The sequence below is a fragment of the Lepisosteus platostomus genome, chromosome 6 (genome assembly GCF_059453375.1).
Source record: "Lepisosteus platostomus isolate fLepPlt1 chromosome 6, fLepPlt1.hap1, whole genome shotgun sequence".
Taxonomy (NCBI): domain Eukaryota; kingdom Metazoa; phylum Chordata; class Actinopteri; order Semionotiformes; family Lepisosteidae; genus Lepisosteus; species Lepisosteus platostomus.
This window is the reverse complement of record NC_142616.1, coordinates 1,707,222-1,731,235: the sequence shown is the minus strand read 5'-3', so window position 1 is coordinate 1,731,235 and position 24,014 is coordinate 1,707,222. Positions and strand designations below refer to the sequence as shown.

The 24,014-nt window shown below is 57.4% G+C and overlaps 1 protein-coding gene across 1 annotated transcript; it reads left to right on the top strand.

Annotated features, from left to right (window-relative positions):
* The first annotated feature begins 1,030 nt into the window (after positions 1–1,030).
* On the top strand, positions 1,031–23,599 carry spns1 (SPNS lysolipid transporter 1, lysophospholipid). Its single transcript, XM_088637331.1, is given in 13 exon segments — positions 1,031–1,282; positions 4,571–4,784; positions 6,879–6,944; positions 7,500–7,636; positions 8,096–8,247; positions 8,345–8,411; positions 8,533–8,675; positions 9,106–9,258; positions 17,124–17,313; positions 17,952–18,017; positions 18,481–18,579; positions 19,675–19,905; positions 19,907–23,599. Coding segments are annotated over 12 exon segments (1,608 nt in total). The 5' UTR covers positions 1,031–1,282; positions 4,571–4,576; the 3' UTR covers positions 20,003–23,599.
* Positions 23,600–24,014: the final 415 nt, after the last annotated feature.

The following is a 24,014-nucleotide window of genomic DNA, read 5'->3' as shown; positions in this document are numbered from 1 at the left end:
CTCCCGCACACGGCGCTGTGACAGCAGGAGACACAATCTCCTCTGAGTCTCTACTCCATCAGGGGCGGTACCCTCCTCCCGCACACGGCGCTGTGACAGCAGGAGACACAATCTCCTCTGAGTCTCTACTCCATCAGGGGCGGTACCCTCCTCCCGCACACGGCGCTGTGACAGCAGGAGACACAATCTCCTCTCCCCCTCTACTCCATCAGGGGCGGTACCCTCCTCCCGCACACGGCGCTGTGACAGCAGGAGACACAATCTCCTCTGAGTCTCTACTCCATCAGGGGCGGTACCCTCCTCCCGCACACGGCGCTGTGACAGCAGGAGACACAATCTCCTCTGAGTCTCTACTCCATCAGGGGCGGTACCCTCCTCCCGCACACGGCGCTGTGACAGCAGGAGACACAATCTCCGGTGCGCCTCTACTCCATCAGGGGCGGTACCCTCCTCCCGCACACGGCGCTGTGACAGCAGGAGACACAATCTCCTCTGAGTCTCTACTCCATCAGGGGCGGTACCCTCCTCCCGCACACGGCGCTGTGACAGCAGGAGACACAATCTCCTCTGAGTCTCTACTCCATCAGGGGCGGTACCCTCCTCCCGCACACGGCGCTGTGACAGCAGGAGACACAATCTCCTCTGAGTCTCTACTCCATCAGGGGCGGTACCCTCCTCCCGCACACGGCGCTGTGACAGCAGGAGACACAATCTCCTCTGAGTCTCTACTCCATCAGGGGCGGTACCCTCCTCCCGCACACGGCGCTGTGACAGCAGGAGACACAATCTCCTCTGAGTCTCTACTCCACCAGGGGCGGTACCCTCCTCCCGCACACGGCGCTGTGACAGCAGGAGACACAATCTCCTCTGAGTCTCTACTCCATCAGGGGCGGTACCCTCCTCCCGCACACGGCGCTGTGACAGCAGGAGACACAATCTCTGTTGCGCCTCTACTCCATCAGGGGCGGTAGCGCGGTAGCCTCTCCCTGCACGCGCAGGCCCCGTGACCCGGCGTGCCGCGGAGGGGGGGGGGCGGTCATGTGACCGCAGAGCAGCTGCTGCCAGGAAACATGGCGGCGCCGAGCTAGAGGAGTCCGCGCCTGAGACACACAACAGGAGCCTGACCCGTCCGCAGCGCCAGCACCGGCCGAGCCGGCGGACTCTCAGCAGCGACTCGCCCGGGCAGGATGCGCTCCGGCTAGAGAGAGAGACCGAGAGAGCGCACAGAGCCCCGCGTCGGTCTCAGACACTGCCACCGGCCCGGCCCGGATCGCCTTCCCCGGTACCGAGCTCTCTCTCCTCGTACTTTCACCCGCCAGGTCTGTTCTCGGCGAAGCCTCGTTCTTTGTGTGTTTGATCTGATTTCGCGTTTCATTGTTTTGCAAGAGCCGAGCGGTGATGTCACGAGTCAGACCGGTCCAGTCAGTCCAGTCTGTCCAGTCCAGCCTGCAGAGTCTCAGACTGCTCTGTCAGTGTCAGTGGAGTCTGATTATAATCCCAGTTCAGGACTCATCCAGCTCCCAGTCCAGTCAGACCAGTCCAGCCTGGAGAGTCTCAGACTGCTCTGTCAGTGTCAGTGGAGTCTGATTACAATCCCAGTTCAGAACTCATCCAGCTCCCAGTCCAGTCAGTCCAGTCCAGCCTGGAGAGTCTCAGACTGCTCTGTCAGTGTCAGTGGAGTCTGATTATAATCCCAGTTCAGAACTCATCCAGCTCCCAGTCCAGTCAGCCCAGTCCAGCCTGGAGAGTCTCAGACTGCTCTGTCAGTGTCAGTGGAGTCTGATTATAATCCCAGTTCAGGACTCATCCAGCTCCCAGTCCAGTCAGACCAGTCCAGCCTGGAGAGTCTCAGACTGCTCTGTCAGTGTCAGTGGAGTCTGATTACAATCCCAGTTCAGAACTCATCCAGCTCCCAGTCCAGTCAGTCCAGTCCAGCCTGGAGAGTCTCAGACTGCTCTGTCAGTGTCAGTGGAGTCTGATTATAATCCCAGTTCAGAACTCATCCAGCTCCCAGTCCAGTCAGTCCAGTCCAGCCTGGAGAGTCTCAGACAGCTCTGTCAGTGTCAGTGGAGTCTGATTATAATCCCAGTTCAGAACTCATCCAGCTCCCAGTCCAGTCAGTCCAGTCCAGCCTGGAGAGTCTCAGACTGCTCTGTCAGTGTCAGTGGAGTCTGATTATAATCCCAGTTCAGGACTCATCCAGCTCCCAGTCTAGTCAGTCCAGTCCAGCCTGCAGAGTCTCAGACTGCTCTGTCAGTGTCAGTGGAGTCTGATTATAATCCCAGTTCAGAACTCATCCAGCTCCCAGTCCAGTCTGTCCAGTCCAGCCTGCAGAGTCTCAGACTGCTCTGTCAGTGTCAGTGGAGTCTGATTATAATCCCAGTTCAGGACTCATCCAGCTCCCAGTCTAGTCAGTCCAGTCCAGCCTGGAGAGTCTCAGACTGCTCTGTCAGTGTCAGTGGAGTCTGATTATAATCCCAGTTCAGAACTCATCCAGCTCCCAGTCCAGTCAGTCCAGTCCAGCCTGGAGAGTCTCAGACAGCTCTGTCAGTGTCAGTGGAGTCTGATTATAATCCCAGTTCAGAACTCATCCAGCTCCCAGTCCAGTCAGTCCAGTCCAGCCTGGAGAGTCTCAGACTGCTCTGTCAGTGTCAGTGGAGTCTGATTATAATCCCAGTTCAGGACTCATCCAGCTCCCAGTCTAGTCAGTCCAGTCCAGCCTGGAGAGTCTCAGACTGCTCTGTCAGTGTCAGTGGAGTCTGATTATAATCCCAGTTCAGAACTCATCCAGCTCCCAGTCCAGTCAGTCCAGTCCAGCCTGGAGAGTCTCAGACTGCTCTGTCAGTGACAGTGGAGTCTGATTATAATCCCAGTTCAGAACTCATCCAGCTCCCAGTCCAGTCAGTCCAGTCCAGCCTGGAGAGTCTCAGACTGCTCTGTCAGTGTCAGTGGAGTCTGATTATAATCCCAGTTCAGGACTCATCCAGCTCCCAGTCCAGTCAGTCCAGTCCAGCCTGGAGAGTCTCAGACTGCTCTGTCAGTGTCAGTGGAGTCTGATTATAATCCCAGTTCAGAACTCATCCAGCTCCCAGTCCAGTCAGACCAGTCCAGCCTGTAGAGTCTCAGACTGCTCTGTCAGTGTCAGTGGAGTCTGATTATAATCCCAGTTCAGAGCTCATCCAGCTCCCAGTCCAGTCAGTCCAGTCCAGCCTGGAGAGTCTCAGACTGCTCTGTCAGTGTCAGTGGAGTCTGATTCTAATCCCAGTTCAGAACTCATCCAGCTCCCAGTCCAGCCTGGAGAGTCTCAGACTGCTCTGTCAGTGTCAGTGGAGTCTGATTATAATCCCAGTTCAGAACTCATCCAGCTCCCAGTCCAGTCTGTCCAGTCCAGCCTGCAGAGTCTCAGACTGCTCTGTCAGTGTCAGTGGAGTCTGATTATAATCCCAGTTCAGGACTCATCCAGCTCCCAGTCTAGTCAGTCCAGTCCAGCCTGGAGAGTCTCAGACTGCTCTGTCAGTGTCAGTGGAGTCTGATTATAATCCCAGTTCAGAACTCATCCAGCTCCCAGTCCAGTCAGTCCAGTCCAGCCTGGAGAGTCTCAGACAGCTCTGTCAGTGTCAGTGGAGTCTGATTATAATCCCAGTTCAGAACTCATCCAGCTCCCAGTCCAGTCAGTCCAGTCCAGCCTGCAGAGTCTCAGACTGCTCTGTCAGTGTCAGTGGAGTCTGATTATAATCCCAGTTCAGAACTCATCCAGCTCCCAGTCCAGTCTGTCCAGTCCAGCCTGCAGAGTCTCAGACTGCTCTGTCAGTGTCACTGGAGTCTGATTATAATCCCAGTTCAGGACTCATCCAGCTCCCAGTATAGTCAGTCCAGTCCAGCCTGGAGAGTCTCAGACTGCTCTGTCAGTGTCAGTGGAGTCTGATTATAATCCCAGTTCAGAACTCATCCAGCTCCCAGTCCAGTCAGTCCAGTCCAGCCTGGAGAGTCTCAGACTGCTCTGTCAGTGTCAGTGGAGTCTGATTATAATCCCAGTTCAGAACTCATCCAGCTCCCAGTCCAGTCAGTCCAGTCCAGCCTGGAGAGTCTCAGACTTCTCTGTCAGTGTCAGTGGAGTCTGATTATAATCCCAGTTCAGAACTCATCCAGCTCCCAGTCCAGTCAGACCAGTCCAGCCTGTAGAGTCTCAGACTGCTCTGTCAGTGTCAGTGGAGTCTGATTATAATCCCAGTTCAGAGCTCATCCAGCTCCCAGTCCAGTCAGTCCAGTCCAGCCTGCAGAGTCTCAGACTGCTCTGTCAGTGTCAGTGGAGTCTGATTATAATCCCAGTTCAGAACTCATCCAGCTCCCAGTCCAGCCTGGAGAGTCTCAGACTGCTCTGTCAGTGTCAGTGCAGTCTGATTATAATCCCAGTTCAGAACTCATCCAGCTCCCAGTCCAGTCAGACCAGTCCAGCCTGCAGAGTCTCAGACTGCTCTGTCAGTGTCAGTGGAGTCTGATTATAATCCCAGTTCAGAACTCATCCAGCTCCCAGTCCAGCACACTGACCACTCCCCTCTCTCTCTCTCAGGCAGTGATGTCACTCTCTGACCCCGTGTCAGACTCCGCCCCTTTCCTGTCCCTCCCGGGTGACACCGAGGCTGAGGGGGAGGGGCCTGGGCAGAAGGGGGCGGAGCAGGAGGCACTGCCCCCCAGCGGAGTGTCCAATAGGAGGGCGATCCTGACAGTGGGCGTGCTCTTCTTCGTCAACCTCCTCAACTACATGGACAGATTCACTGTGGCAGGTACAGTCTGTCCAGTCCCTGTGTGCTCATGTCCTCTCTCTCTCAACGCAGTGTCTGTCCAGTCCCTGTGTGCTCATGTCCTCTCTCTCTCAGCGCAGTGTCTGTCCAGTCCCTGTGTGCTCATGTCCTCTCTCTCTCAGCGCAGTGTCTGTCCAGTCCCTGTGTCCACATGTCCTCTCTCTCAGCGCAGTGTCTGTCCAGTCCCTGTGTGCTCATGTCCTCTCTCTCTCAACGCAGTGCCTATCCAGTCCCTGTGTGCTCATGTCCTCTCTCAGCGCAGTGTCTGTCCAGTCCCTGTGTGCTCATGTCCTCTCTCTCTCTCTGTGCAGTGTCTGTCCAGTCCCTGTGTGCTCATGTCCTCCCTCTCTCAGCGCAGTGTCTGTCCAGTCCCTGTGTGCTCATGTCCTCTCTCTCTCAGCGCAGTGTCTGTCCAGTCCCTGTGTGCTCATGTCCTCTCTCTCTCAGCGCAGTGTTTGTCCAGTCCCTGTGTGCTCATGTCCTCTCTCTCTCAGCGCAGTGTCTGTCCAGTCCCTGTGTGCTCATGTCCTCTCTCTCTCAGCGCAGTGCCTGTCCAGTCCCTGTGTCCTCATGTCCTCTCTCTCAGCGCAGTGTCTGTCCAGTCCCTGTGTCCTCATGTCCTCTCTCTCAGCGCAGTGTCTGTCCAGTCCCTGTGTGCTCATGTCCTCTCTCTCTCAGCGCAGTGTTTGTCCAGTCCCTGTGTGCTCATGTCCTCTCTCTCAGCGCAGTGTCTGTCCAGTCCCTGTGTGCTGATGTCCTCTCTCTCAGCGCAGTGTCTGTCCAGTCCCTGTGTGCTGATGTCCTCTCTCTCAGCGCAGTGTCTGTCCAGTCCCTGTGTGCTCATGTCCTCTCTGTCAGCGCAGTGTCTGTCCAGTCCCTGTGTGCTCATGTCCTCTCTCTCAGCGCAGTGTCTGTCCAGTCCCTGTGTGCTCATGTCCTCTCTCTCAGCGCAGTGTCTGTCCAGTCCCTGTGTGCTCATGTCCTCTCTCTCAGCGCAGTGTCTGTCCAGTCCCTGTGTGCTCATGTCCTCTCTCTCTCTCTGTGCAGTGTCTGTCCAGTCCCTGTGTGCTCATGTCCTCTCTCTCTCAGCGCAGTGTTTGTCCAGTCCCTGTGTGCTCATGTCCTCTCTCTCAGCGCAGTGTCTGTCCAGTCCCTGTGTGCTCATGTCCTCTCTCTCTCTCTGTGCAGTGTCTGTCCAGTCCCTGTGTGCTCATGTCCTCTCTCTCTCTCAGCGCAGTGTCTGTCCAGTCCCTGTGTGCTCATGTCCTCTCTCTCAGCGCAGTGTCTGTCCAGTCCCTGTGTGCTCATGTCCTCTCTCTCTCTCAGCGCAGTGTCTGTCCAGTCCCTGTGTGCTCATGTCCTCTCTCTCAGCGCAGTGTTTGTCCAGTCCCTGTGTGCTCATGTCCTCTCTCTCTCAGCGCAGTGTCTGTCCAGTCCCTGTGTGCTCATGTCCTCTCTCTCTCAGCGCAGTGTCTGTCCAGTCCCTGTGTGCTCATGTCCTCTCTCTCTCAGCGCAGTGTTTGTCCAGTCCCTGTGTGCTCATGTCCTCTCTCTCTCAGCGCAGTGTCTGTCCAGTCCCTGTGTGCTGATGTCCTCTCTCTCTCAGCGCAGTGTCTGTCCAGTCCCTGTGTGCTGATGTCCTCTCTCTCTCAGCGCAGTGTCTGTCCAGTCCCTGTGTGCTCATGTCCTCTCTCTCTCAGCGCAGTGTCTGTCCAGTCCCTGTGTGCTCATGTCCTCTCTCTCTCAGCGCAGTGCCTGTCCAGTCCCTGTGTCCTCATGTCCTCTCTCTCAGCGCAGTGTCTGTCCAGTCCCTGTGTCCTCATGTCCTCTCTCTCAGCGCAGTGTCTGTCCAGTCCCTGTGTGCTGATGTCCTCTCTCTCTCAGCGCAGTGTCTGTCCAGTCCCTGTGTGCTCATGTCCTCTCTCTCTCAGCGCAGTGTCTGTCCAGTCCCTGTGTGCTCATGTCCTCTCTCTCTCAGCGCAGTGCCTGTCCAGTCCCTGCGTGCTCATGTCCTCTCTCTCAGCACAGTGTCTGTCCAGTCCCTGTGTCCTCATGTCCTCTCTCTCTGTGTCTCAGGTGTTCTTCCTGATATTGAGAAGTTCTTCGACATCGATGACAGTATGTCCGGCCTCCTTCAAACAGGTACCTGGGGAGAGGAGGACGAGAGTGACGGGAGGAGGGTGACGGGAGGAGGGTGACGGGAGGCGGGGTGAGAGGAGGAGGGTGACGGGAAAGGAGTGACAGGAGGAGGAGTGAGAGGAGGAGGGTGACGGGAGGAGGAGAGGAGGAGGAGGAGAGGAGGAGGGTGACGGGAGGAGGAGGAGAGGAGGAGGAGGAGAGGAGGAGGGTGACGGGAGGAGGAGTGACAGGAGGAGGAGGAGGAGAGGAGGAGGGTGACGGGAGGAGGAGGAGAGGAGGAGGGTGACGGGAAGAGGAGATAGAGGAGGGGAGTAACGGGAGGAGGGGTGAGAGGAGGCGGAGGGTGACGGGAGGCGGAGGGTGACGGGAGGCGGAGGGTGACGGGAGGAGGAGTGAGAGGAGGAGGGTGATGGGAGGCGGAGTGAGAGGAGGAGGGGTGAGAGGAGGAAGGTGACGGGAGGAGGAGTGAGAGGAGGGGTGAAAGGGGAGCAGGGGTGAGAGGAGGAGAGGAGGGGGAGAGGAACGGGAGACACACGTTTCTCTTTTCTTCCTCCTCAGTCTTCATCTGCAGCTACATGGTTCTGGCTCCTGTCTTCGGTTACCTTGGTGACCGGTACAACAGGAAGGCGATCATGTGTGTGGGCATCACGTTCTGGTCACTGGTGACACTGGCCAGCTCCTTCACCCCGAGACAGGTACTAACCCCTCTCTCTCTCTCAGTGCAGTGTTACTGTACTGGAGTGTCCAGTCAGTGTGTCTGTATGAACCCCTCTCTCTCTCAGTGCAGTGTTGATGTACTGGAGTGTCCAGTCAGTGTGTCTGTATTAACCCCTCTCTCTCTCTCAGTGCAGTGTTAATGTACTGGAGTGTCCAGTCAGTGTGTCTGTATTAACCCCTCTCTCTCTCTCAGTGCAGTGTTAATGTACTGGAGTGTCCAGTCAGTGTGTCTGTATTAACCCCTCTCTCTCAGTGCAGTGTTAATGTACTGGAGTGTCCAGTCAGTGTGTGTGTATTAACCCCTCTCTCTCTCAGTGCAGTGTTAATGTACTGGAGTGTCCAGTCAGTGTGTCTGTATTAACCCCTCTCTCTCTCAGTGCAGTGTTAATGTACTGGAGTGTCCAGTCAGTGTGTGTATGAACCCCTCTCTCTCTCAGTGGTTCTGGGCCTTGCTGGTCACTCGGGGGCTCGTTGGGGTGGGGGAGGCCAGTTATTCCACAATCGCCCCGACTCTCATCGCTGACCTGTTCATCGCTGACCGCCGGACTCGCATGCTGTCCGTCTTCTACTTCGCCATCCCTGTGGGCAGGTGAGTGTGAGACGGGCTGGACGGGGGACACCCGTGGACGGACAGGTGGACAGCGCCTGCGAGTTCGCTCAACCCCTCTCTCTCTGCCTCCCTCTAGCGGCCTGGGCTATATCGTGGGGTCAAAGGTCAACGACGCGGCCAAGGACTGGCATTGGTCACTGCGGGTGAGACTTCGGCCAATCGGCTGTCTGTGACTCCAGGGCCCGGTGTGGCGCCCCCAGTGGCCAGTCGGCGGACGGCGGCTCACCTCTCTCCCCCGCGCTGACCCCTCGGTCTCCCCCGCAGGTCACACCAGGCCTGGGGCTGCTGGCAGTGCTGCTCTTGCTGCTGGTCGTGAGGGAGCCTCAGAGGGGCGCTATCGAGGCGCGTCCACAGCGCAGCCTGGTCCACAGCAGCTGGCTGACCGACATCAGGGCTCTGGTCAAGAAGTAGGTCCAGCACTCGTCTCTCTCGCAGTCAGTGTGTCTGTACTAACCCCTCTCTCTCTCAGTGCAGTGTTAATGTACTGGAGTGTCCAGTCAGTGTGTGTGTATTAACCCCTCTCTCTCTCAGTGCAGTGTTAATGTACTGGAGTGTCCAGTCAGTGTGTGTATTAACCCCTCTCTCTCAGTGCAGTGTTAATGTACTGGAGTGTCCAGTCAGTGTGTGTGTATTAACCCCTCTCTCTCTCTCAGTGCAGTGTTAATGTACTGGAGTGTCAGTCAGTGTGTCTGTATTAACCCCTCTCTCTCTCAGTGCAGTGTTAATGTACTGGAGTGTCCAGTCAGTGTGTCTGTATTAACCCCTCTCTCTCTCTGTGCAGTGTTAATGTACTGGAGTGTCAGTCAGTGTGTGTATTAACCCGTCTCTCTCTCCCAGCCGGAGTTTTGTGTTCTCCACTCTGGGATTCACTGCGGTGGCCTTTGTGACCGGCTCTCTGGCCCTCTGGGCTCCTGCGTTCCTGTTCCGAGCTCGAGTCTACAATGGCGAGAGTGGGCCCTGTGTCCAGGAGCCCTGTGACACCTCCGACAGGTCAGGAGTCAAGAGTCCAATTCACACACACATGCAGTAGGCCAGAGATCTCTGGTCCAGTCTGGGGCACACTGTACCCCTCCAGTCCAGTCGGGGTCACACTGTACCCCTCCAGTCCAGTCGGGGTCACACTGTACCCCTCCAGTCCAGAGATCTCTGGTCCAGTCTGGGGCACACTGTACCCCTCCAGTCCAGTCTGGGGCACACTGTACCCCTCCAGTCCAGTCGGGGTCACACTGTACCCCTCCAGTCCAGAGATCACTGGTCCAGTCTGGATCACACTGTACCCCTCCAGTCCAGAGATCACTGGTCCAGTCTGGGGCACACTGTACCCCTCCAGTCCAGAGATCACTGGTCCAGTCTGTGTCACACTGTACCCCTCCAGTCCAGTCTGGGGCACACTGTACCCCTCCAGTCCAGTCTGGGTCACACTGTACCCCTCCAGTCCAGTCGGGGTCACACTGTCCCCCTCCAGTCCAGAGATCACTGGTCCAGTCTGGGTCACACTGTACCCCTCCAGTCCAGAGATCACTGGTCCAGTCTGGGTCACACTGTACCCCTCCAGTCCAGAGACCACTGGTCCAGTCTGGGTCACACTGTACCCCTCCAGTCCAGTCTGGGTCACACTGTCCCCCTCCAGTCCAGAGATCACTGGTCCAGTCTGGGTCACACTGTACCCCTCCAGTCCAGTCGGGGTCACACTGTCCCCCTCCAGTCCAGAGATCACTGGTCCAGTCTGGGTCACACTGTACCCCTCCTGTCCAGAGATCACTGGTCCAGTCTGGGGCACACTGTACCCCTCCAGTCCAGAGATCACTGGTCCAGTCTGGGGTCACACTGTACCCCTCCAGTCCAGAGATCTCTGGTCCAGTCTGGGTCACACTGTACCCCTCCAGTCCAGTCTGGGGCACACTGTACCCCTCCAGTCCAGAGATCACTGGTCCAGTCTGGGTCACACTGTACCCCTCCAGTCCAGAGATCACTGGTCCAGTCTGGGGTCACACTGTACCCCTCCAGTCCAGAGATCTCTGGTCCAGTCTGGGGTCACATTGTACCCCTCCAGTCCAGTCTGGGTCACACTGTACCCCTCCAGTCCAGTCTGGGGCACACTGTACCCCTCCAGAGATCACTGGTCCAGTCTGGGTCACACTGTACCCCTCCAGTCCAGTCTGGGTCACACTGTACCCCTCCAGTCCAGTCTGGGGCACACTATACCCCTCCAGTCCAGTCTGGGTCACACTGTACCCCTCCAGTCCAGAGATCACTTGTCCAGTCTGGGTCACACTGTACCCCTCCAGTCCAGAGATCACTGGTCCAGTCTGGGTCACACTGTACCCCTCGTCCAGTCTGGGGCACACTGTACCCCTCCAGTCCAGAGATCACTGGTCCAGTCTGGGTCACACTGTACCCCTCCAGTCCAGAGATCACTGGTCCAGTCTGGGTCACACTGTACCCCTCCAGTCCAGTCTGGGTCACACTGTACCCCTCCAATCCAGAGATCACTGGTCCAGTCTGGGGCACACTGTACCCCTCCAGTCCAGAGATCACTGGTCCAGTCTGGGTCACACTGTACCCCTCCAGTCCAGAGATCACTGGTCCAGTCTGGGTCACACTGTACCCCTCCAGTCCAGTCTGGGGCACACTGTACCCCTCCTGTCCAGAGATCACTGGTCCAGTCTGTGTCACACTGTACCCCTCCAGTCCAGAGATCACTGGTCCAGTCTGGGTCACACTGTACCCCTCCAGTCCAGTCTGGGTCACACTGTACCCCTCCAGTCCAGAGATCACTGGTCCAGTCTGGGTCACACTGTCCCCCTCCAGTCCAGTCTGGGTCACACTGTCCCCCTCCAGTCCAGAGATCACTGGTCCAGTCTGGGTCACACTGTACCCCTCCAGTCCAGTCTGGGTCACACTGTACCCCTCCAGTCCAGAGATCACTGGTCCAGTCTGGGTCACACTGTACCCCTCCAGTCCAGAGATCACTGGTCCAGTCTGGGTCACACTGTACCCCTCCAGTCCAGTCTGGGGCACACTGTACCCCTCCTGTCCAGAGATCACTGGTCCAGTCTGTGTCACACTGTACCCCTCCAGTCCAGAGATCACTGGTCCAGTCTGGGTCACACTGTACCCCTCCAGTCCAGTCTGGGTCACACTGTACCCCTCCAGTCCAGAGATCACTGGTCCAGTCTGGGTCACACTGTACCCCTCCAGTCCAGAGATCACTGGTCCAGTCTGGGTCACACTGTACCCCTCCAGTCCAGTCTGGGGCACACTGTACCCCTCCTGTCCAGAGATCACTGGTCCAGTCTGTGTCACACTGTACCCCTCCAGTCCAGAGATCACTGGTCCAGTCTGGGTCACACTGTACCCCTCCAGTCCAGTCTGGGTCACACTGTACCCCTCCAGTCCAGAGATCACTGGTCCAGTCTGGGTCACACTGTACCCCTCCAGTCCAGAGATCACTGGTCCAGTCTGGGTCACACTGTCCCCCTCCAGTCCAGTCTGGGTCACACTGTCCCCCTCCAGTCCAGAGATCACTGGTCCAGTCTGGGTCACACTGTACCCCTCCAGTCCAGAGATCACTGGTCCAGTCTGGGTCACACTGTACCCCTCCAGTCCAGTCTGGGGCACACTGTCCCCCTCCAGTCCAGTCTGGGGTCACACTGTCCCCCTCCAGTCCAGTCTGGGGCACACTGTACCCCTCCAGTCCAGAGATCACTGGTCCAGTCTGGGGTCACACTGTACCCCTCCAGTCCAGTCTGGGGTCACACTGTACCCCTCCAGTCCAGTCTGGGTCACACTGTACCCCTCCAGTCCAGAGATCACTGGTCCAGTCTGGGTCACACTGCCCCCCTCCAGTCCAGTCTGGGGCACACTGTACCCCTCCAGTCCAGAGATCTCTGGTCCAGTCTGGGTCACACTGTACCCCTCCAGTCCAGTCTGGGGCAGACTGTACCCCTCCTGTCCAGAGATCACTGGTCCAGTCTGGGTCACACTGTACCCCTCCAGTCCAGTCTGGGTCACTCTGTACCCCTCCAGTCCAGAGATCACTGGTCCAGTCTGGGTCACACTGTACCCCTCCAGTCCAGAGATCACTGGTCCAGTCTGGGTCACACTGTACCCCTCCAGTCCAGTCTGGGTCACACTGTACCCCTCCAGTCCAGAGATCTCTGGTCCAGTCTGGGTCACACTGTACCCCTCCAGTCCAGTCTGGGTCACACTGTACCCCTCCAGTCCAGAGATCACTGGTCCAGTCTGGGTCACACTGTACCCCTCCAGTCCAGAGATCACTGGTCCAGTCTGGGTCACACTGTACCCCTCCAGTCCAGAGATCACTGGTCCAGTCTGGGTCACACTGTACCCCTCCAGTCCAGAGATCACTGGTCCAGTCTGGGTCACTCTGTACCCCTCCAGTCCAGTCTAGGGCACACTGTACCCCTCCAGTCCAGAGATCACTGGACCAGTCTGGGTCACACTGTACCCCTCCAGTCCAGAGACCACTGGTCCAGTCGGGGTCACACTGTCCCCCTCCAGTCCAGTCTGGGGCACACTGTACCCCTCCAGTCCAGAGATCACTGGTCCAGTCTGGGTCACACTGTACCCCTCCAGTCCAGAGATCACTGGTCCAGTCTGGGTCACACTGTACCCCTCCAGTCCAGTCTGGGTCACACTGTACCCCTCCAGTCCAGAGATCACTGGTCCAGTCTGGGTCACTCTGTACCCCTCCAGTCCAGAGATCTCTGGTCCAGTCTGGGTCACACTGTACCCCTCCAGTCCAGTCTGGGGCACACTGTACCCCTCCAGTCCAGAGATCACTGGTCCAGTCGGGGTCACACTGTACCCCTCCAGTCCAGAGATCGCCGGTCCAGTCTGGGTCACACTGTACCCCTCCAGTCCAGAGATCACTGGTCCAGTCTGGGTCACACTGTACCCCTCCAGTCCAGAGATCACTGGTCCAGTCTGGGTCACACTGTACCCCTCCAGTCCAGAGACCACTGGTCCAGTCTGGGGCACACTGTACCCCTCCAGTCCAGTCTGGGTCACACTGTACCCCTCCAGTCCAGAGATCACTGGTCCAGTCTGGGGCACACTGTCCCCCTCCAGTCCAGTCTGGGTCACACTGTACCCCTCCAGTCCAGTCTGGGGCACACTGTACCCCTCCAGTCCAGAGATCACTGGACCAGTCTGGGTCACACTGTACCCCTCCAGTCCAGAGATCACTGGTCCAGTCTGGGTCACACTGTACCCCTCCAGTCCAGTCTGGGTCACACTGTACCCCTCCAGTCCAGAGATCACTGGTCCAGTCTGGGTCACACTGTACCCCTCCAGTCCAGAGATCACTGGTCCAGTCTGGGTCACACTGTACCCCTCCAGTCCAGAGACCACTGGTCCAGTCTGGGGCACACTGTACCCCTCCAGTCCAGTCTGGGTCACACTGTACCCCTCCAGTCCAGAGATCACTGGTCCAGTCTGGGGCACACTGTACCCCTCCAGTCCAGAGACCACTGGTCCAGTCTGGGGCACACTGTACCCCTCCAGTCCAGTCTGGGTCACACTGTACCCCTCCAGTCCAGAGATCACTGGTCCAGTCTGGGTCACACAGTACCCCTCCAGTCCAGTCTGGGGCACACTGTACCCCTCCTGTCCAGAGATCACTGGTCCAGTCTGGGGCACACTGTACCCCTCCAGTCCAGTCTGGGTCACACTGTACCCCTCCAGTCCAGTCTGGGGCAGACTGTACCCCTCCAGTCCAGAGATCACTGGTCCAGTCTGGGGCACACTGAACCCCTCCAGTCCAGTCTGGGGCACACTGTACCCCTCCAGTCCAGTCTGGGTCACACTGTACCCCTCCAGTCCAGAGATCACTGGTCCAGTCTGGGTCACACTGTACCCCTCCAGTCCAGAGATCACTGGTCCAGTCTGGGGCACACTGTACCCCTCCAGTCCAGTCTGGGTCACACTGTACCCCTCCAGTCCAGTCTGGGTCACTCTGTACCCCTCCAGTCCAGAGATCACTGGTCCAGTCTGGGTCACACTGTACCCCTCCAGTCCAGAGATCACTGGTCCAGTCTGGGTCACACTGTACCCCTCCAGTCCAGAGATCACTGGTCCAGTCTGGGTCACACTGTCCCCCTCCAGTCCAGTCTGGGTCACACTGTACCCCTCCAGTCCAGAGATCACTGGTCCAGTCTGGGTCACACTGCCCCCCTCCAGTCCAGTCTGGGGCACACTGTACCCCTCCAGTCCAGAGATCACTGGTCCAGTCGGGGTCACACTGTACCCCTCCAGTCCAGTCTGGGTCACACTGTCCCCCTCCAGTCCTGAGATCACTGGTCCAGTCTGGGTCACACTGCACCCCTCCAGTCCAGTCGGGGTCACACTGTACCCCTCCAGTCCAGAGATCACTGGTCCAGTCTGGGTCACACTGTACCCCTCCAGTCCAGTCTGTGTCACACTGTACCCCTCCAGTCCAGTCTGGGTCACACTGTACCCCTCCAGTCCAGAGATCACTGGTCCAGTCTGGGGCACACTGAACCCCTCCAGTCCAGTCTGGGGCACACTGTACCCCTCCAGTCCAGTCTGGGTCACACTGTACCCCTCCAGTCCTGAGATCACTGGTCCAGTCTGGGTCACACTGTACCCCTCCTGTCCAGTCTGGGGTCACACTGTACCCCTCCAGTCCAGAGATCACTGGTCCAGTCTGGGTCACACTGTACCCCTCCAGTCCAGTCTGTGTCACACTGTACCCCTCCAGTCCAGTCTGGGTCACACTGCACCCCTCCAGTCCAGTCGGGGTCACACTGTACCCCTCCAGTCCAGAGATCACTGGTCCAGTCTGGGTCACACTGTCCCCCTCCAGTCCAGTCTGGGTCACACTGTACCCCTCCAGTCCAGAAATCACTGGTCCAGTCTGGGTCACACTGTACCCCTCCAGTCCAGTCTGGGTCACACTGTACCCCTCCAGTCCAGTCTGGGGCACACTGTACCCCTCCAGTCCAGAGATCACTGGTCCAGTCGGGGTCACACTGTACCCCTCCAGTCCAGTCTGGGGCACACTGTACCCCTCCAGTCCAGAGATCACTGGTCCAGTCGGGGTCACACTGTACCCCTCCAGTCCATTCTGGGGTCACACTGTACCCCTCCAGTCCAGAGATCTCTGGTCCAGTCTGGGGTCACATTGTACCCCTCCAGTCCAGTCTGGGTCACACTGTACCCCTCCAGTCCAGTCTGGGGCACACTGTACCCCTCCAGTCCTGAGATCTCTGGTCCAGTCTGGGTCACACTGTCCCCCTCCAGTCCAGAGACCACTGGTCCAGTCTGGGGCACACTGTACCCCTCCAGTCCAGTCTGGGTCACACTGTACCCCTCCAGTCCAGAGATCTCTGGTCCAGTCTGGGTCACACTGTACCCCTCCAGTCCAGAGATCACTGGTCCAGTCTGGGTCACACTGTCCCCCTCCAGTCCAGTCTGGGTCACACTGTCCCCCTCCAGTCCAGAGATCACTGGTCCAGTCTGGGTCACACTGTCCCCCTCCAGTCCAGTCTGGGGTCACACTGTCCCCCTCCAGTCCAGTCTGGGGTCACACTGTCCCCCTCCAGTCCAGTCTGGGTCACACTGTACCCCTCCAGTCCAGAGATCACTGGTCCAGTCTGGGGTCACACTGTACCCCTCCAGTCCAGTCTGGGTCACACTGTACCCCTCCAGTCCAGAGATCACTGGTCCAGTCTGGGTCACACTGTACCCCTCCAGTCCAGTCTGGGTCACACTGTCCCCCTCCAGTCCAGTCTGGGGTCACACTGTCCCCCTCCAGTCCAGTCTGGGTCACACTGTACCCCTCCAGTCCAGAGATCACTGGTCCAGTCTGGGTCACACTGTACCCCTCCAGTCCAGTCTGGGTCACACTGTACCCCTCCAGTCCAGAGATCACTGGTCCAGTCTGGGTCACACTGTACCCCTCCAGTCCAGTCTGGGGTCACACTGTACCCCTCCAGTCCAGTCTGGGGCACACAGTACCCCTCCATTCCAGAGATCACTGGTCCAGTCTGGGTCACACTGTACCCCTCCAGTCCAGAGATCACTGGTCCAGTCTGGGTCATACTGTACCCCTCCAGTCCAGTCTGGGTCACACTGTACCCCTCCAGTCCAGAGATCACTGGTCCAGTCTGGGTCACACTGTACCCCTCGTCCAGTCTGGGGCACACTGTACCCCTCCAGTCCAGAGATCTCTGGTCCAGTCTGGGTCACACTGTACCCCTCCAGTCCAGTCTGGGGCACACTGTACCCCTCCAGTCCAGTCTGGGGCACACTGTACCCCTCCAGAGATCTCAGTTCCAGTGATGGTTGTTTCTGTGTCTGGATCAGGTCTGTCAGGTCAGGGCTGGTTCTGGATCAGGGTTGGTTCTGGATCAGGTCTGTCAGATCAAGCATGGTTGTGGATCAGGGTTGGGTTGGGTCAGGGTAGGTTCTGGATCAGGTCTGGATCAGGTCTGGTTCTGGATCAGGTCTGGGTCGTGTCAGGGCTGGTTCTGGATCAGGTCTGGGTGGGGTCAGGGCTGGTTCTGGATCAGGTCTGGTTCTGGATCAGGTCTGGGTCGTGTCAGGGCTGGTTCTGGATCAGGGCTGGTTCTGGATCAGGTCTGGGTCGGGTCACGGCTGGTTCTGGATCAGGTCTGGGTCGGGTCAGGGCTGGTTCTGGTTCTGGGCTGGTTCTGGATCAGGTCTGGGTCGGGTCAGGGCTGGTTCTGGATCAGGGCTGGTTCTGGATCAGGGTTGGGTCGGGTCACGGCTGGTTCTGGATCAGGTCTGGGTCGGGTCAGGGCTGGTTCTGGTTCTGGTTGTGGAGTGCCCCTCTCTCTCCCCTGCAGTCTGATTTTCGGGGTGATCACCTGTGTCACGGGGTTCCTCGGCGTGGCCGCTGGGGTGGAGGTCAGCCGGCGGCTGCGGACAGTGACCGCCCGAGCAGACCCCCTGGTGTGCGCGGCCGGACTGCTGCTGTCTGCGCCCTTCCTCTACCTGTCCATCGTTTTCGCCCAGGCCAGCACCGTGGCCACATACGTGAGTGTCCAGTGTCCAGTCCCTCTGTCCCTGGGCTGTCCAGAGCTGTAGGAGTCGGTGTCCAGTGTCCAGTCTCTCTGTCCCTGGTCTGTCCAGAGCTGTAGGAGTCGGTGTCCAGTGTCCAGTCTCCCTGTCCCTGGGCTGTCCAGAGCTGTAGGAGTCGGTGTCCAGTGTCCAGTCTCTCTGTCCCTGGGCTGTCCAGAGCTGTAGGAGTCGGTGTCCAGTGTCCAGTGTCCAGTCTCCCTGTCCCTGGGCTGTCCAGAGCTGTTGGAGTCGGTGTCCAGTGTCCAGTGTCCAGTCTCCCTGTCCCGGGACTGTCCAGAGCTGTAGGAGTCGGTGTCCAGTGTCCAGTCTCCCTGTCCCTGGGCTGTCCAGAGCTGTTGGAGTCGGTGTCCAGTGTCTCTCACTCTCTCACTCTCTCACAGTCTGTCTCTCACTCTCTCACTCTCTGTCTGTCTCTCGCTCACTCTTTTATCTCTGTCTGTCTTTCACTCTCTCTCTGTCTGTCTCTCGCTCACTCTTTCTCTCTGTCTGACTGTCTTTCACTCTCTCTGTCTGTCTTTCACTCTCTCTCTGTCTGTCTCTCACTCTCTCTCACTCTGTCTGTCTCTCACTCACTCTATCTCTCTGTCTCTAAGGTGTTCATTTTCCTTGGGGAGACCTTCCTGTCGATGAACTGGGCTATTGTGGCCGACATCTTGCTGGTGAGTATCTGTCTATCGCTCCATGTCTGTGTCTATTAACCCCTCTGTCTCTTTCTCTATATACCCAGAGTGTGTATTAACCCCTCTGTCTCTCTCTCTATATACATCCAGAGTGTGTATTAACCCCTCTGTCTCTCTCTCTGTACACCCAGTGTCTGTATAAACCCCTCTCTCTCTGTACCCCCCAGTGTGTGTATAAACCCCTCTCTCTCTATACACCCAGTGTGTGTATTAACCCCTCTCTCTCTATACACCCAGTGTGTGTATTAACCCCTCTCTCTCTACACCCAGTGTGTGTATTAACCCCTCTCTCTCTACACCCAGTGTGTGTATTAACCTCTATGTCTCTCTATACACCCAGTGTGTGTATTAACCCCTCTCTCTCTATACACCCAGTGTGTGTATTAACCCCTCTCTCTCTATACACCCAGTGTGTGTATTAACCCCTCTCTCTCTGTTTCAGTATGTTGTCATCCCCACTCGACGCTCCACAGCAGAGGCCCTACAGATCGTTGTGTCTCACCTGCTGGGAGATGCAGGGAGTCCCTACCTCATCGGAGTGGTGAGACAAGCTTTCTCTCTCAGTGCAGTGTCAATGTACTGGAGTGTCCAGTCAGTGTGTCTGTATTAACCCCTCTCTCTCTCAGTGCAGTGTTAATGTACTGGAGTGTCCAGTCAGTGTGTCTGTATTAACCCCTCTCTCTCAGTGCAGTGTTAATGTACTGGTGTCCAGTCAGTGTGTCTGTATTAACCCCTCTCTCTCAGTGCAGTGTTAATGTACTGGAGTGTCCAGTCAGTGTGTCTGTATGAACCCCTCTCTCTCTCAGTGCAGTGTCAATGTACTGGAGTGTCCAGTCAGTGTGTCTGTATTAACCCCTCTCTCAGTGCAGTGTTCATGTACTGGAGTGTCCAGTCAGTGTGTCTGTCTTAACCCCTCTCTCTCTCAGTGCAGTGTCAATGTACTGGAGTGTCCAGTCAGTGTGTCTGTATTAACCCCTCTCTCTCTCAGTGCAGTGTTAATGTCCTGGAGTGTCCAGTCAGTGTGTGTGTGTATGAACCCCTCTCTCTCTCTCAGTGCAGTGTTAATGTACTGGAGTGTCCAGTGTGTCTGTATTAACCCATCTCTCTCTCTCAGTGCAGTGTTAATGTACTGGAGTGTCCAGTCAGTGTGTGTGTATTAACCCCTCTCTCTCTCAGTGCAGTGTTAATGTATTGGAGTGTCCAGTCAGTGTGTGTGTATTAACCCCTCTCTCTCTCAGTGCAGTGTTAATGTACTGGAGTGTCCAGTCAGTGTGTGTATTAACCCCTCTCTCTCTCAGTGCAGTGTTAATGTACTGGAGTGTCCAGTCAGTGTGTGTGTATTAACCCCTCTCTCTCTCTCAGTGCAGTGTTAATGTACTGGAGTGTCCAGTCAGTGTGTGTGTATTAACCCCTCTCTCTCTCAGTGCAGTGTTAATGTACTGGAGTGTCCAGTCAGTGTGTGTATTAACCCCTCTCTCTCTCAGTGCAGTGTTAATGTACTGGAGTGTCCAGTCAGTGTGTCTGTATTAACCCCTCTCTCTCTCAATGCAGTGTTAATGTACTGGAGTGTCCAGTCAGTGTGTGTGTATGAACCCCTCTCTCTCTCAGTGAGTGCAGTGACCTGTCTCTCTCCCAGGTGTCCGATGCGATCCGGTCTCGCTCTCCGGACTCCTTCCTGTGGGAGTTCAGGTCTCTCCAGTTCTCCCTCCTCCTCTGCTCCTTCGTCGGCGTGGTGGGCGGGGCCTTCTTCCTGGGCACCGCCCTCTTCATCGAGGGGGACCGCCTCCGGGCCCAGAGCGACGCCCCCTCAGGTCAGGCTCCCGGCCACGCTGGTGCTCTCCCGGCGTTCCCGGCGATCCGCGCCCCTCACCCTCGTGTCCTCCTTGTTCGCAGATGAGGAGCCCATCCTCGTGCCCAAGAGGGGCCGCTCGACGAAGGTTCCTGTGTCGAGCGTCCTGATTTGACAAGAGAGAGAGGCTGGCCCCGCCCCTTTCGGGCCGGACTGCGCTCTGATTGGCTGTCCGCGGGACGCACCCGCTTCCCCAGCCAGTCACGCGGCGGGGCTCATTTCGACCCGGCATCGGCGGCCCTGATTGGACAGCTGTTACCCGGTCTTATTTATTTTTCACTTGATTCTTGGCGCAGTCAGGAGTTTTGTCCTCTAAGCGGTTCCTGCCTTTGTTACTGACGGACGCTTTTCTTGTTCGATGATTCAGAATTATCGTGTGCTTTGTCTCCGGATTCTCACAAGCTGCACAGGGTCTGTCATGAATTAATCTTACTAACGAGTTACCTCTCCTCCAGTGTGCAGATTGTAGGATTCATAGCGCCCCCCACAGGCCCGGACACTGACTCTCACACACAGTCAGGGTCACACTGACCCCACAGGCCCAGACACTGACTCACACACACGGTCAGGGTCACACTGACCCCCACAGGCCCAGACACTGACTCTCACACACAGTCAGGGTCACACTGACCCCACAGGCCCGGACACTGACTCTCACACACAGTCAGGGTCACACTGACCCCACAGGCCCAGACACTGACTCACACACAGTCAGGGTCACACTGACCCCACAGGCCCGGACACTGACTCTCACACACAGTCAGGGTCACACTGACCCCCCACAGGCCCAGACACTGACTCTCACACACAGTCAGGGTCACACTGCCCCCACAGGCCCAGACACTGACTCTCACACACAGTCAGGGTCACACTGACCCCCACAGGCCCAGACACTGACTCTCACACACAGTCAGGGTCACACTGCCCCCACAGGCCCAGACACTGACTCTCACACACAGTCAGGGTCACACTGACCCCCACAGGCCCAGACACTGACTCTCACACACAGTCAGGGTCACACTGACCCCACAGGCCGAGACACTGACTCTCACACACAGTCAGGGTCACACTGACCCCACAGGCCCAGACACTGACTCTCACACACAGTCAGGGTCACACTGACCCCACAGGCCCAGACACTGACTCTCACACACAGTCAGGGTCACACTGACCCCACAGGCCCAGACACTGACTCTCACACACAGTCGGGGTCACACTGACCCCACAGGCCCGGACACTGACTCTCACACACAGTCGGGGTCACACTGACCCCCACAGGCCCAGACACTGACTCTCACACACAGTCAGGGTCACACTGACCCCCACAGGCCCAGACACTGACTCTCACACACAGTCAGGGTCACACTGACCCCACAGGCCCGGACACTGACTCTCACACACAGTCAGGGTCACACTGACCCCACAGGCCCAGACACTGACTCTCACACACAGTCGGGGTCACACTGACCCCACAGGCCCAGACACTGACTCTCACACACAGTCGGGGTCACACTGACCCCACAGGCCCAGACACTGACTCTCACACACAGTCGGGGTCACACTGACCCCCACAGGCCCAGACACTGACTCACACACACAGTCGGGGTCACACTGACCCCACAGGCCCAGACACTGACTCACACACACAGTCAGGGTCACACTGACCCCACAGGCCCAGACACTGACTCTCACACACAGTCAGGGTCACACTGACCCCACAGGCCCAGACACTGACTCACACACAGTCAGGGTCACACTGACCCCACAGGCCCAGACACTGACTCTCACACACAGTCAGGGTCACACTGACCCCACAGGCCCAGACACTGACTCACACACAGTCAGGGTCACACTGACCCCACAGGCCCGGACACTGACTCTCACACACAGTCAGGGTCACACTGACCCCACAGGCCCAGACACTGACTCACACACAGTCAGGGTCACACTGACCCCACAGGCCCGGACACTGACTCTCACACACAGTCAGGGTCACACTGACCCCCACAGGCCCAGACACTGACTCTCACACACAGTCAGGGTCACACTGACCCCACAGGCCCAGACACTGACTCTCACACACAGTCAGGGTCACACTGACCCCCACAGGCCCAGACACTGACTCTCACACACAGTCAGGGTCACACTGACCCCCACAGGCCCGGACACTGACTCTCACACACAGTCAGGGTCACACTGACCCCCACAGGCCCGGACACTGACTCTCACACACAGTCAGGGTCACACTGACCCCACAGGCCCAGACACTGACTCTCACACACAGTCGGGGTCACACTGACCCCCACAGGCCCGGACACTGACTCTCACACACAGTCAGGGTCACACTGACCCCCACAGGCCCGGACACTGACTCTCACACACAGTCAGGGTCACACTGACCCCCACAGGCCCAGACACTGACTCACACACAGTCAGGGTCACACTGACCCCCACAGGCCCAGACACTGACTCTCACACACAGTCAGGGTCACACTGACCCCACAGCCCCAGACACTGACTCACACACAGTCAGGGTCACACTGACCCCACAGGCCCGGACACTGACTCTCACACACAGTCAGGGTCACACTGACCCCCACAGGCCCAGACACTGACTCTCACACACAGTCAGGGTCACACTGACCCCACAGGCCCAGACACTGACTCTCACACACAGTCAGGGTCACACTGACCCCACAGGCCCAGACACTGACTCTCACACACAGTCGGGGTCACACTGACCCCCACAGGCCCAGACACTGACTCTCACACACAGTCAGGGTCACACTGACCCCCACAGGCCCGGACACTGACTCTCACACACAGTCAGGGTCACACTGACCCCCACAGGCCCAGACACTGACTCTCACACACAGTCAGGGTCACACTGACCCCCACAGGCCCAGACACTGACTCACACACACAGTCAGGGTCACACTGACCCCACAGGCCCGGACACTGACTCTCACACACAGTCAGGGTCACACTGACCCCACAGGCCCAGACACTGACTCACACACACAGTCAGGGTCACACTGACCCCACAGGCCCGGACACTGACTCTCACACACAGTCAGGGTCACACTGACCCCACAGGCCCAGACACTGACTCACACACAGTCAGGGTCACACTGACCCCACAGGCCCAGACACTGACTCTCACACAGTCAGGGTCACACTGACCCCACAGGCCCAGACACTGACTCACACACAGTCAGGGTCACACTGACCCCACAGGCCCAGACACTGACTCTCACACACAGTCAGGGTCACACTGACCCCCACAGGCCCAGACACTGACTCTCACACACAGTCAGGGTCACACTGACCCCACAGGCCCAGACACTGACTCTCACACACAGTCGGGGTCACACTGCCCCCACAGGCCTGGAGGACCAGCTGCACCTGATGTCACCTGCAGGAGAGAGGAGTCACAGTCAGACTCCTGTGTCTCTGAGTCCAGACAGTGAAGCCCCTCAGAGTCTCACCGCTGGGCTCCAGCAGAGCTCAGGGCTGAGTCTGTAGGGGCAGCTGCCTCACACATACAGTAAACACTGGAAATAAACAGTCTAGAGCAGGAAGGCGTAATTCCTAAGACTGGCCTAATTCCAGAGTCCAGAGGACGGTTATCCTGTGTCCAAAAAATTAAAGTGTGTGTTTTTATAATGAAATGACAGATAATTATCTTACATAAACATTGTGTGTAAGCATACTGGTTTGATCACTGTCATCAATGCTGTGTGTTAAACTGAGTGTGAGACAGTGTCTCTGCTGGGATCAGTGTGTGTGTTAAACTGAGTGTGAGACAGTGTCTCTGCTGGGATCAGTGTGTGTGTTAAACTGAGTGTGAGACAGTGTCTCTGCTGGGATCAGTGTGTGTGTTAAACGGAGTGTGAGACAGTGTCCCTGCTGGGATCAGTGTGTGTGTTCAACTGAGTGTGAGACAGTGTCTCTGCTGGGATCAGTGTGTGTGTTCAACTGAGTGTGAGACAGTGTCTCTGCTGGGATCAGTGTGTGTGTTAAACTGAGTGTGAGACAGTGTCTCTGCTGGGATCAGTGTGTGTGTTAAACTGAGTGTGAGACAGTGTCTCTGCTGGGATCAGTGTGTGTGTTAAACTGAGTGTGAG